The sequence below is a fragment of the Perca flavescens genome, chromosome 13, assembly GCF_004354835.1.
Source record: "Perca flavescens isolate YP-PL-M2 chromosome 13, PFLA_1.0, whole genome shotgun sequence".
Lineage (NCBI taxonomy): Eukaryota > Metazoa > Chordata > Actinopteri > Perciformes > Percidae > Perca > Perca flavescens.
This window is the reverse complement of record NC_041343.1, coordinates 14,518,756-14,532,340: the sequence shown is the minus strand read 5'-3', so window position 1 is coordinate 14,532,340 and position 13,585 is coordinate 14,518,756. Positions and strand designations below refer to the sequence as shown.

The window sequence follows — 13,585 nt, the reverse complement described above, 5'->3', positions numbered from 1 at the left end:
AGCAGGAGGGGGTCTGATGGAGCAGTACTGCTAATCTGTACTGAGGTAAGGACTGTATCTCACATAACAAATAAATTAAATTATATGAATTGAAAGTGTATGTATCATATGTCTTTTTTCCCAGATGTTTTTCTAGTCTTCTAAGGTTGGGACATTCAGCTAATATCCTCTCATCGTAACACTGAAATCATGGCCAATATATATATATTCCTAATAAAAATTAGGAATGGCTTATTGGTTTTGCCCTTTAGTTGCTCTTGTTTTTGTTTCGACTTTTGAAGCCAAAGGTGAGAAACTGGCTGCAACAAATAAAAGCACACAGGCTAACATTAGCTACAATTATGATAATGAAGAATATAGATTAACAGCAATAATAATAATAATTAAAAAAATTCCAATATTGTTGCCATAAAGAGTCAAGACTGGTGCTTGAAAACAGCATTATGGAAGGAGGATAGCCATCCATTCTTAGATAATTGAAGATTTAACTCATCGCCTGGCCCAGCTGAAGTGCAATTATTTTGAAAAACCGATCCAACCGGATGTCTCCTGTTAAACTTTTCCAGCTGGACACACACACACACACACACACACACACACACACACACAAAGCAGCAGTAAAGGCAATGGTGGGAGAAGACGCACGCGGACCTCCGGCGAGCTCATTTCCACTGTGATTGACCTGCAGCGGTGTATCTGGTTGGGAGAAGATGTCTGTGAACGAGATGTATGTCTTCCGGCCCTTCAAGCTGATCGCTCTGCTGTGCGTCTTCCTGGCGCTGTGTCTGGACGTGGTGGCTCTGCTGAGCCCAGCCTGGGTCACTGCGGAGCATTTCTCCCTGTCTCTGTGGGAGTCCTGCTCCCAGTCCGAGGCACGGCATCAGACAGAGGAGGCTCAGTGGAGCTGCTTCTCCACCCTCACATCTGGTAGGAATTTGGTGTTTGCGTTTGCACATTTTGGTTGTTTATAACAGTCTGTCCTTGGAGTTTGTTATTTAGTTGCGAATGGGATAATCAGAAATTGTGAGAGAAAAAAAGATTTGATCTCAAGGTTTTAGTAAATTAAGTAGCCTACTCTTTTTTTTTTTAGGGAAAACTCAGATTTTGCCATTTAGGCTATATGGTATAGCCTATGCGTAATGCACTGGTAATTGCCATATATAGTTACTCTGGGTGTTTTTAAACTAGCTTGTTATCAGTGGTCATTTTCAGGGTCTGTTATTTAGGCTATAAAAAGGCTGAACATCCTATGTTTGACAAAAACAAAAAGGAATGTTTGTTGAACTGTACACAACAGCCTGGCAGCTCTGGCCACCGTCTCCCAGGAAGAGTCTGTTTTAGTTGGATTGTTGTTCTCTGTCCAGCAGCTGAGGAATTCAGGGATTCTTGTGCTGCTGATACATTTCCTCTGTTCATACCAGAGCAGTGACGTGTGTCAAAGTCATTGTGATCCTCAGCTCAGCCAGCAAGGGTTGACTAATCCATGAGCAATGAATTGAAAAAATGTGTGGATTGTTCAACTATCATTGTGTTTTCAGTCTTGTTTTGAATGGTAAATCAGTTAACAAAGGGCTGGTGAATCAGTGTTACATTCAAATGCTGATTTTTTATGAGTGGCATCGATGCTTTAACATTATGTCTAGGTCAAGTCAATGTCCATGTTTAGGATAGGAAATAAACTGAACAAAACGTGTACAACACGTGGAAACACAGTCTCTTCGGCACACAAAGAACACAAAGAACCACTCCAACCGAGAAGGCTTTGAGAGGGTTTGAAGAGACACATTCAGGATCTTCTCCATCATCCACATTACCAGGCCTGGACCCACCAGGTTGCCTTTTGTCAAGCATTGACGCCACATGAGAGGAGGGTTTATGCCTCCAACCCCCTTCCTTTCCCCACCAGGGGAGGAAATCCTCATTAAATGTGCCAGATTTTGGCTGGTGGCTGGTACAGTAGCTTGGCTTGTTATTAACTGGAGCTTTGTCTCCATTAAACACACAGTAGCTGACTGTTAAGTTAGTAATAAAAAGAGTAAAAGGCTAAAAGCAAACCATATAAAATCACATGTAGTCTTGGCCTTATTAGTTGCCAAAAGTATGTCACATATTTTAGATTTCAGTTGTTCATTAATAGTAAGAGGCGTGAGTGGCTACCATCACAGACACAAACATGCACAGCTACAAAGAGGGAAACACAGCTTTGGGGTGAATAACCGCTCTCTGATATTGTGGAATGTGTTGGGGTGAATGGGAGGTGGGTTTGTTGCTTTGAGGGTCTGCAGACCTCATTAAAGCAACAGTGGAGGCGTGTATTGAGGTTAAAGGGGCAGTTCACCAAAAGGCAAAGCCGATTTATTATGCACACATTCTCACATCTATCCCAAGATTCTTGAATTTCAATCTTTGGAGTGAAGGGCGGACACCATTCAATGCAGAATAAATTGCAAGCAACTACTATAATGCAGATCAAAACAGTATTATAACTTACAGCGTCAGTGAGCATTGTGATGTAAGTGCACTGTTGTTTTTTTTATAACCACATAATGGACCAAAGATGTTAGACAAAAAAATATGTAAGACTTAGGGGCCATCCACACGGAAACGTTTTTTTGTGCAAACGCACGTTTTGCATCGTTTGGGCCGACCGTCCAGACGAATCCTGCAAACGCACTGCCTGAAAACGCACTTTTTTGAAACCTGGTCTCAGGGTGAAAAAATCCGAAAACGGCTCTCGTTTGGCTTCGTATGGATGGTAAATACGGATCCGTATCGATGATGTCATCGCCACACCGCACTTTTACACCCTCTCCCGCTGACGCCCACAACTGCGGTGAAGCTAAGCGAGCATGTCCCATCTCCGTGGTCAAACCAGCTCACTTCATCTAAATACTGCCTCTGCTCCCTGACCCTTCCCTCTGGATTCTACACAAGATATATTGCTAACGTTATGTAGCCAACGTTAAACATCGCTAAAGTAGCTGACCGCTCCAGCAGCGAAGTAACGTTAACGTTAGCTGCTATGGCTATCTGTTTATAAAGTGGAAGTAGACAACTTATCAACTAGCTAGCTAATCTGTCTGCTTATAAACTCCTTGAACGGATAATAGTAACTTTTACCACGGCTTATTGTAGAAAGGCTATTAAAAAGACATCATTCATGGATCATTGATGTTGGTTTGACTGCCAATGTTAGAGCTAGCTAACGTTAACGCGTTACTAGCGCGCTGCAATCATGCAAAATAAAAAGCAATCCAACAGCACATTATACAATGTAAACAAAGACACGTTTTCTTGCGGCGGCCTTCATAAAATGAGCAGTGGTGAAAGGTATTATAGTCCACGGATGTATTAAGAGAACGTTATAATCTAGCTAGTCATGTTATGATGGGAAGTGGAAGTGACTATGCTCTTCTTCTCCGTTTTTTGTGAATGTCTCTAGCAGAAACAGCGCCGCCTATAGGCCTGGACTATGAAGTAGCGTATTGAGTCATTTACAAGTGGATTCGTTTGGACGCAACTATTCTTGAAACGAATCCAGGGAAGACGGGTAAAAAAAAGATCGTTTTGGTACGTGTGGACGGGGCCTGAATCAAATCATGTTGAGATCCTTGGGAAAAAGTTCATTTTTACCATCCTAAAGACAGTTAAATCAGGACCTGCGTTCATCAAATGCAAATACTCCTTTTGAGTCGAGTCTCCTGAGGTTTGGCCTTCTTCTGACACTGACAGGTGAGACATCAAAGAGGGAACACACAATGCAGGCAGGAATGTAAAAATGCACAATACATTTCTGGTTTCAGACTCTGTATCATGGCTTTACTGAATAGAGTTAAGCTCATGTCAGAAAAGCTTTTAAAATGTGCCGGTTTAACAACCTAGTGACGTGTAGGCCTTTTGACGCAGAGGAAGTGATGAGTTTAACTTTTCCACCAGGAGCGACTGTTTGGAATAAACTAAATAAGTGTGCCGTTAAAAGGCCACCATGGCTGAACCGACATGGAAAAGACTGGTAGCCACAAGCAGAAACAGTAAGGATTAATTAGCACCAACAATTTCACCAAAATAGACAAAAAAAAAAAACTTTCTAACTTTATTTTCATGTAAAAATCAGCAAAAAATATGATCAACCTTGATGGAGATGGATGAGCACTGGGCAATGTTCTCAGAAGAAATACATATAAACAGGTAGAAAGATCAGTCATCAGGCTATTTAACACCAACAAATGACACCCATCCCCCTTCCCTCCCCTTAATACCCACTAACCCTTAACCCAGATATAATATAATTATGCTGCTTTTATTCTGTTTTTAACTCTCTTGTGTATGCATTCGCGGTGTATTTATTTATTAATTATGCGGAACTGTGTGGTGTATAGGAATGTGTGTTTATGTGTGAGCTGCTGGACACTTGAATTTCCCCATGGAAAATATCAGTTATTGGAGAGTTTGGGTGTATGCGAGTATAAATGTATAAAAAGGTCTGAGTCTGTTCTGCTTCACTCACTTCCCTCTGTGGGATTAGCTCTTGTTTTGTGTTTGTCAACACAGCGGTTCAATTCAACAGTGCTGTCCTGTGAATCAAGCTTTTGTCGCTGCACTCTAACCTTCGTGTGTCTCGTCCTGCAGACTGGCAGATTGCCACCCTGGTGCTGCTGGTGGCCGGTGCCGTGGCGACTCTCTTGGCCTTTCTGGTGGCCCTGATTTCCCTCTGCCGGGGGACACAGAGACGGCACTACCGCACTGTGGCTGTGCTCCTTTTCACTGCAGGTATGTCTTTGTCTTCCTTTCTATTTACTTTCCCACCAAAAGTTCTTAAATCATTTGCACTTTCTGCCCTTTATAAATGTCTATCTAATGTTCCTACACATCATGCACATTTGGAAACAAAAAGATGGCCCACATATACATATACATACTGTGTATATATATATATATATATATATATATATATATATATATATATACACGTTAACCACGACCGCAACAATTTCCATTTAGACAGGGTTTTTTTTTTTGTTCCAGTGCTAATGTTAAATAGAAGGGTGCAGAAGGAAAGAAACAACTGAATGAGGCGTGCTGGTTGAGATCATTCTTTCTGTGGTGTGGAGTCTGGGGAACTGCCGGATCATGAGCCAAGAAAAAGCAGCCGCAGAATTTGCAGACTTACCAACCAAGTGAAGTCACTTAGGAAAAAAAAAAAAAAAGAAGCTACCACAAAATCCTCAGCCAGCACTGCCTCATATTTGGACAGCCCTTCTCCTGCATGCTTTGTGAGAAGGTCCTTTGGGTGAAGCCACATTTTGACACTGGTGAGGGAGGATCTATTTATGAAACAAATAATTAAAACCAAAGCAGAGAGACATTGTTCTGTATGTATGTATGTACGGGCAGGCATTGTAGTAACAGACTCGTAGCCTGTGCTTACTTTACTTTGACAACAATGATGAAACGCTAACCACTTACTGCTACTTATCTCACGCCCAGTTCCAGTTTTGAAAAATAAAATGGGATTATATAAGAAACAGACATCCTGTCATACATCGCAAATAACATTCCTCCTCCTGCAGTGTTACATTGTGCCTCTGGACTAATCTTAAAGGAGTGGTTTGACATTTTTGGAATATCCATACACTTATTTGCTTTCTTGGTATGACTTTCTGTAGATAAGAAGAATGATACCACTCTCAGACAAGAGTAGTATCAATCTTCTCTTCTAACTCTTGGCGAGAAATCAAATAAGTGTATTTCTCACAATGTCAAACTATTTCTTTAACATTTGTCTGATTAGTCTGTTAGTCATAGTATCCTCCTCAACTCCAGACTCCCTGTGGCGTGTCCATCGTTTTCAAACCCATAGTGAGTGGAAAGATATTAGGTTATTTGTTATAGCGTTTCATAGATTAGACTAAATGGCTGGAACAAGCAGATGGATAATAATATATAATGCTGTCAACCGCTGTGAAAAAATGTTTAATCTAACTTTGAAGAGGAAATGGAAGGGATTTTTCTCTTGTTCTGTCACTGAAACCGTCAGTCACAAAGGACCAGTGTGTGCAGTGAACTTAATGGCTGAGCTTTTGACTGTTAGCCATTTACTGAAAAGTGTGGGAAGGCAGTGTTATCCTTTCCTGTGTGTAATTGCTTTAAGAGCCTTGCGAGAATAAGGTCTCCTTACAGGCACACAGTCCTTAGCAGAGCAGCAGCAGCACAGGGTTTGGACTCTGTTAAATGCTCCTTGGCAGGATCATGGCTGTGTGGTATTTATTTTCTGTCCAGAAATATGACCTCAGTGAGCTGCGAGCTCAGTCTGGGCTCAATCAACACCGCCACATTTTTGAGCTGCTGTCGTCCCTCCTGCACGCCCCCATTGCTCCGTCCTGTAGGAAGGAAAGGCGGAGTTGTAGTCACACAAATTCCCTTCCTCAAGAGTCACCTAGCATGCCCGAAAGGGAACCGAGGTAGCTGGTGTGAGACGAGACCACAGTACTCCTTTGATCGCACGCACACATGCACGTACCCCCTCTACCCCCTAAGTGACACATTTACCACCGGTAGTTCATTGTCCTGAATGATTTGAAAGGAAAAATATTTACAATGATCGAGGCATTACAGACATTTTCCTTCAGGGATGTCAAGGTCCAAAGAATAATGAATAAAGAATAATTGTTAGAAAAATGTTCCTCATTTCAATAAAGAAAGGCAACAGCAGAGGCTTTACTTTGCCGAAATGTGCTGTTTAAGTCAGTCGCTCTCAGGAGAAAAAAGACAAACCACTTCAAAAGACCATGAATCCCACAAGGAGGAGTGTCATAGAAAGACTGTTTCTCTTGATGTTTTCCTTTTTTTATGCAGATGGCAGACTGGATGAGAAATAGAAATACATTTAATGCGAAAACATATCTTATATCTTGTTATTGCACTGCATTTTTACCTTACACTTGAAAGCACCTTTTGGTCCTTACATGAAAAGTGCTATTCAAATTATTATTATTATAGAAATTATGGTACTTGAAACAGCACCAGTCATATTAAAAGTTGTATTGATGTGGTTGTAGAAGTGCTATCAGTAACACAAATACTGCTGTAATATTTAATAACATTAGTGTTGCCTAGTAGTAGAGTTGTTTTCCCCCAGTAACATCTGATGTTTGACTCTTTTGGTTCTAGTGGTTCTGCAGGCCTGTGCTCTGGTCCTCTACCCGATCAAGTTCATCGACGGTACGGTCCTTCAGACCTATCACGAGTTCAACTGGGGCTACGGGCTCGGCTGGGGAGCCACCATCTTCATGTTGGGCGGGGGGATACTATTCTGCTTGCGGACGGACGTATACGAGGATGCAATGTACTGAATCCTTCCTCAAACCCCCCCGCCACTGGAACTACACACATAAACATACACACACAGAATTCCCATACAGGAGGTGTGCTACTTTTCCTCACTCGGCACACAGCTAATGTGTATTAGAGCACAGACCCAGTCTCTCTTTTTCTCTAGCTGTCTGGGGCTCTCTGTTATTTTTAGACAGGTTGTGGGGGCTGTATGAATAGCACCCCCCACCACACCTCCTCCCATGCAGCCAGCGGGTGCCTCAGCCCTGCCGGTATCAGGGATGAGGTGGCAAAGCTAAAGCACAGAGAGCTTTCTGGACAGGCACGGGCCACCGATGCTGGACGTTTCCACCGCACGTTGACCTGGATCTCTATTGTTAGGGAACAGGACAGTAGATTCTCAGCACAGACCTGAATGTGCAGTGACCGAGCATTTAAAAGGATTGATGTATCTCCACATTTCCTTTTTATAGTTTATTTTCCTTTTTGTAGCATTTCATGAGGACAAGCTTGTTGTTAATGTATTTATGGCATACACTTTATAAATATTGGAAAAAAAAACTGAACTTTCCCCTCCGTGTGTTCTAGCTTAAACATATCTAGAAATGCTTGCTGAGCCTTCTTATGTTAGAAGTGTAAATTAGATAGCTTGGATATATGCTAGAGCTCTCCAGTGTTTATAGTTTGTTTGAAAACTCACACTTTGTCTCAAATGAAAAAAATTTAAATGTGTACAAAGTATTTCTACATGAAGGAAAATCCCAAATAAACAATTGTAGTTTTGGGAATATTAGGAGTGTGAATTTATATTGGTCTTTAATACTACAACATTACATGTCATTTAGCTGACGCTTTTATCCAAAGCAACTTACAATTGCTATATATATATATATATATACATACATACATCAGAGGTTGCATGCCTCTGGAGCAACTAGGGGTTAAATGTCTTGTTCAGGGACACATTGGTTGATGTATCATAGTGGGAATTGAACCCAGGTCTCCCACACCAAAGGCACGTGTCATATCCTCTGCCCCATCCCACCTCAGCATTAGTGCAGCTGCAGTTGTCTGTCACTCTGACGCTAGTGGTTCACAAACTGACCTCTGACTGAATTTTAAGAGGGGGAGCATCAGGGCTGCCCCCCTTTTTTTGGACTAAACAGCAATGAGACAAAAATGTAAAACACTTTCATTATCCAGAGCACACATTCCTCAGAGTAAGACCCCCCATGCCCCCCAACCCCCCCAGTCTATTTAAAGAGATATCACTGGGTTGCTAGCTGATGTGTGAAAACACAACGCATTGGTTGAAGCATAATGAGCAACATAAAACATTTTATTCCAAATCCCGAGACGCATTTTTGCCGTTAAACTTTACAACTTACTGGGAGATGATGTGTATATTTCATGTAATTATTTGGGACGTATTTACAACACTTCCACAGTATTTGTTTGTTGTAAATGAATGTGCTCACAGGCTGAAATTCAAATCACAGCTATCATTTATTGTGTAACCTACCTTTTAGTTTGCAGATCATAAGGTAGCTTTAGGTAGTTATTATAGTTATAGTAAAGTAATGAAAGGCACGTTTAAAAAAGATCTCTATTATTCCTCTGGGTGTTTTGTGTAAAACAGAAGGCACAGCCACACCTGAGCAGCCTGGTGTGAAGTCTCTCTATACACACTTTCTTTACCCCCTAGAGTTCAAACTGCAACAGCTGGTTAAACAATCTCTGGAAAGGGAACTTCTTCAAATAAACAATATACCCAGGTGCAGCAGTGTGAAATCTCCCCAGCTGTGGACAATATTTACACCCGATCAACAGCTCCAAGAGAAAAACACCCAAATTACTTTGTGAAAAAAGTGTAATGTGGTGTGTTCTGTGTGTGTGTGAGAGAGGTGCCAGGCCAGTGGTTGTCTTATAATAGCAGTGACCTATCGGGAATCTTTCAAATGTGACTCACGTGTTAAAGGTGACGCGCTTACAAGGCATGCTGGCGAAGAGGTCACACATCATACAGTTTCTAAAGCATGACATGGACGTCATCATGTTACTTTCTTGGCCCGCACACGCATGTTGTTTTGAGTTAAACATTAGTGGAGAAGACAAAGTGGAAGATGTTTTGACAGTGGGGAAACTTTGAACAAGTGGAACATTGACTCAGGGCATTTAAAAGAAGAAGAAGAATATGTTAAACCTTTCAGGATACACAAACACCCATCGTGTACCACCTGTTCCACTTAATATGCAAATGTATTTACCAGTCAAGTTTTCTTTGCTTTTATTTGGCAGAAGAGGGTTTTAAATTATGCACTCGGTAGTAGTTTTGGTGTGCTGTTAGGGTCAAAGGTCAAGATGCCAGTAGGTCTTTATTCTCAGCACTCCACCCACACAGTTACTGCTCTTCTTGCATTACATGCCACTGTATAGTAAAGAGGAATATGCATGTAAACAAACTTGTTTCACCAAAGCCATTGTTCATGTTTTACACTAACTCACTTAAGTGTCAGTTGCTCATGGCCCCTGTGATCTGATTCTGTTTACTTGCTGTTTCCTCCTCCATGAGCACCATATTTGACCACACCCACACCATTAACTCTAATGTCTTCCTCCACCTAGTGGTCAAACTTCATTATATCTGGTGGTGTTGTGACATTGAAGGCTTTAGTTGTGATTCTTTCTCTCAAATGAAGGGTGATATTCAACCTGCGGCATCTTTAACCAAAAAATGTTGATCCAAAAATCTGGTTTTTGAGGTGTTTATCATGACTCTTTGCGCTATGAAAATTAAGTGGTGGAACAGAGAGAGAAAAATATGAATCATTTCATTTTTGTTTGTTGCTTTTGCTAAGATTAGCAGGAGAATGATCTAATTAAACTAATCAACTAATTAATAAACATATTATTATATGTTTAGTTATTAATAAACGCATTTTTTAAACAGAATCATTTTTTGAACAATTCTGCACCTCTGCAGCTACGTGCTTTCCTCTCTGCATACTTTGGACATTGTAATGGCAAAAATTACATTTAAGCATGATTCCTTATATTCTTATGTTTTCATTTGTGCTTTGCATTTTCTCACACAATGCTGAAAGGGAGTTTATCTCATTCCCACATGTATATTTTGATTCTAACTAAGTGAGAATCACAAAGTCTGGAACATAATGTGAGCACTGTTTGTCTGAACAGATAGGGGCTACAAGGTCACCCTAAAACTATCTCTAGTTTTCCCATGCCAGTTGAGATGTAACTAAGGGGGTGATAGTCGTACAGGAAGAAGGAGGTGAAACGCAGAGTCATGATAAGCCAAGTGTGTGTGTGCTGTCACTCTGAAGATGTATTTAAGCTCAGTGTTCCTGTTCACCCATTGAAGAAACGTTTCAACATTGGGCTGCTGTCTTTTGCGAAATCTATGTTCTTCCTATATTTGCAAATATATAAATAATAAAATACAAAAACCTAACTTGGTTTAGTCTTTGACTGTCTTATTTGTTTCACTTTACTAAACTTTCAAAACTTTACTCCTGCTGCAAAAGAAACTTCCACAACAACATGACCACAGCTTTTCCCACTACTGTACAGGTTTAGCACAACTCAAGAAGAAAAGTATACTTTATTAATCCTGCAAGGGGAAATTCAATTATTTTACTCTGTTGTGTTGTATATATATATATATATATACACACACAGGCCCAAATACGCACAAACTGGACCTAAACACATGCATAATGTACAGAGAGATGTCAGAGGGAGGGGGCTGCCTCACAGGATGGTGCACCGAGCAGTTGTTCAAGGGCTCTTAGACACTGCCCAGTATGCAATTTGGCACCTCACCATATACCACTCAAAACATGACACCATTTTGCAAGGTTGAATTTGTAACCATTGACTTTGTTTTTTAATACAACAACTTGGGGTTATGAGTCTTCAACATGCAGAGCCAGGGATTGAACCACTAACCTTGTGCTCAAAAGGCAACCAGCTTTACGTCCTGCCCCACAGCAACCCGCAAGTCTTCCTGTATGTAGAGCAGAGGAAACAAAACAAAAGCAAAAATAATCCTTCAGTCCACAGCTGTTTGGACAGACAACACATTTAGTCACATTCAATTCTAAGTCTGAAAAGCAAAAAACTGTTTGTAGTGAAGATGATTTAGCCTTTGGAGAGTAGCCTAGCCCCTGGGTACAGTAACCAGCCAGGCCCTGCACTCTTTTACTCTGCAGGGACAGATTCCAGTTACTGAGCCTGGGGGACAGAGACAAAGATGGGCTCTGACATCTTGGTGCCTGAGGAGGGAAATTATTGTTGTAGTGATACAATTATGCAGAGATCTACTAAACATTAAAGATAACCAATTATAAATGCAAACCTAAGTTGTCCAGCTCCTTCTGTGATCCTCAGCAGTGGGTGCCCTCTGCAGATTAGGGTCAGCAGACTAGTGAGGCAGATAAATAGACTGAAAAGTAACACCTAGGCTATACATTACCCTCCAACCAATCCTCATCAAGCTTGGCTCCACCAAAATTACATATTAACCTGAACAAAGTTACTCACTTCTCCTACACTATCACACTTATGCTGTGCTGCAATCCCCTGGGTCCTGTTGAACCCACATACTACGACTGTTAATAATGTATACTGAATATACTGTTACAGTCAAAACAGTTGCATAGCTCATTTTTAACTCATCATTCACTTGCATATCATCCATTATCTTCTGTTTTGTCATGCAGCAAGGGTGTTTTATTTTGTTGAGCCACACAGCAAATAATCCGAGCCGTTAACTATTCAACCATGACACAAAAATGACTCATCTAGCTCAATCTGTCATTCATTCTCTACTGATTAATCATATAAGATCTCTGTCTTTTTACCAATCCCTATTGACACACGCATGCACATGGACAGTCAGGTGTGAGCAAGCGACCTGCTTTGGGAAGCAGTCAGCTGCCTAGCTGACCTTGTGGATGTCAATGAATGTTGGATCAAACACAAAAAAACAGCAGTCAGCCTGGAGCCAGATGGTTACTTTCCCAACACGAAAGAAAATATCATGCATATCTAACATAGTAGTATATTTTGTGTGTTAATTAAGGGCAAGGAATGTACAATTAAAAAGGACCCACACACTGAATCAGAGAGTGTTTTGTTTGCAATGTTTTAATCAAACTCTGGTTTTTCTCAGGCAAAAAAAAAAAAAAAAAAAAAAAAAAAAAAAAAAAAATATATATATATATATATATATATATATATATATATATAGCATAAAAAAACTCAAACATAAAACAAGCATCTGTATGTTCACCCAACAACGTCTGACACACCTTCAGTCGCACGCTCACACACACACACACACACACACACACACACACACACACACACACAGCAGTAAAGAAATGGAAGATTGTCTCCGTGCAGTTTTTTGTGCAGCTTACATCTGTGAGCTTTGAGTCTTATTCTAAACATATCATTCTTGATTGTCATGCTTGCAGTCCCACAATGATACACAGATTATAGGTTTGGGTGGGAAGATAGGGAGCCACCTCCTTGTGCTCCATTTTGGTTCGTTGAGCAGTGTTATGAAGTGAGGGATAAAGGAGTGCTTGTACTGTTTTTCCATAATAATATACAGTCTATGGTTTTTTCCTGCAACTTGGCACCCTAAAGCGCGTCCCAGAGGGCAGAAGTTGGTACTCCTCATGTAAAACATGAGTAGGGTCCATGATGATTTTCCCCGCCAGTCCAAGGGTACGCTTAGTGCAGCTGTTAAGGAAGGCATTTTCCACAGAGTGACCCGCCAACTTGGAGCAGATCCCCAGAAGCTGTAGTACTGAAACAGACTGAACTCCGTAGACCTACTGCAGGACACTTTGAAAAGTAGAGCAGAAGAATAGGTTGAGGATTTCCTTACTGGCTCCAAATGACCAAAGTCTCCTTAAAAAGTAGATCCTCTGTTGAACTTTATTGCAGATGAAATCCTGCAATGGGTCCAGGACAGTCTAAGTTCACCCCTCGGTGAATGAAAAATATGAACATGAACAAGTGTACCATTTATTTCAAATATATTTTTACACATCACGTCATTTAATTTGGCAGTCACAAATTAATCCATTACAAAATCTAAATACTGTAACACTCATTTCATTTATGAACGTGTTGAGTGCTTTATATCATCTGGACACCAGAGGGCAACAAGAGCTATGACAAAATAAAGTGTCACCTATTCCTAACTATATATCACTCA

General features: G+C 40.8%; 1 protein-coding gene across 1 annotated transcript; it reads left to right on the top strand.

The window, feature by feature from the left end:
* The first annotated feature begins 593 nt into the window (after positions 1-593).
* Positions 594-7,632, top strand: LOC114566765 (transmembrane protein 47). The gene is made up of 3 exons (XM_028595489.1): positions 594-927; positions 4,630-4,770; positions 7,171-7,632. Exons 1-3 carry the CDS (start codon positions 711-713, stop codon positions 7,350-7,352), a joined length of 540 nt encoding a protein of 179 aa, XP_028451290.1. The 5' UTR covers positions 594-710; the 3' UTR covers positions 7,353-7,632.
* Positions 7,633-13,585: the final 5,953 nt, after the last annotated feature.

Coding starts and splice junctions, on each gene's coding strand:
- LOC114566765 (XM_028595489.1), top strand. CDS start 711: ATGTCTGTGAACGAGATGTATGTCTTCCGGCCCTTCAAGCTGATCGCT. Junction 928..4,629: donor CTTCTCCACCCTCACATCTG/GTAGGAATTTGG, acceptor CTCGTCCTGCAG/ACTGGCAGATTGCCACCCTG. Junction 4,771..7,170: donor TGTGCTCCTTTTCACTGCAG/GTATGTCTTTGT, acceptor TTTTGGTTCTAG/TGGTTCTGCAGGCCTGTGCT.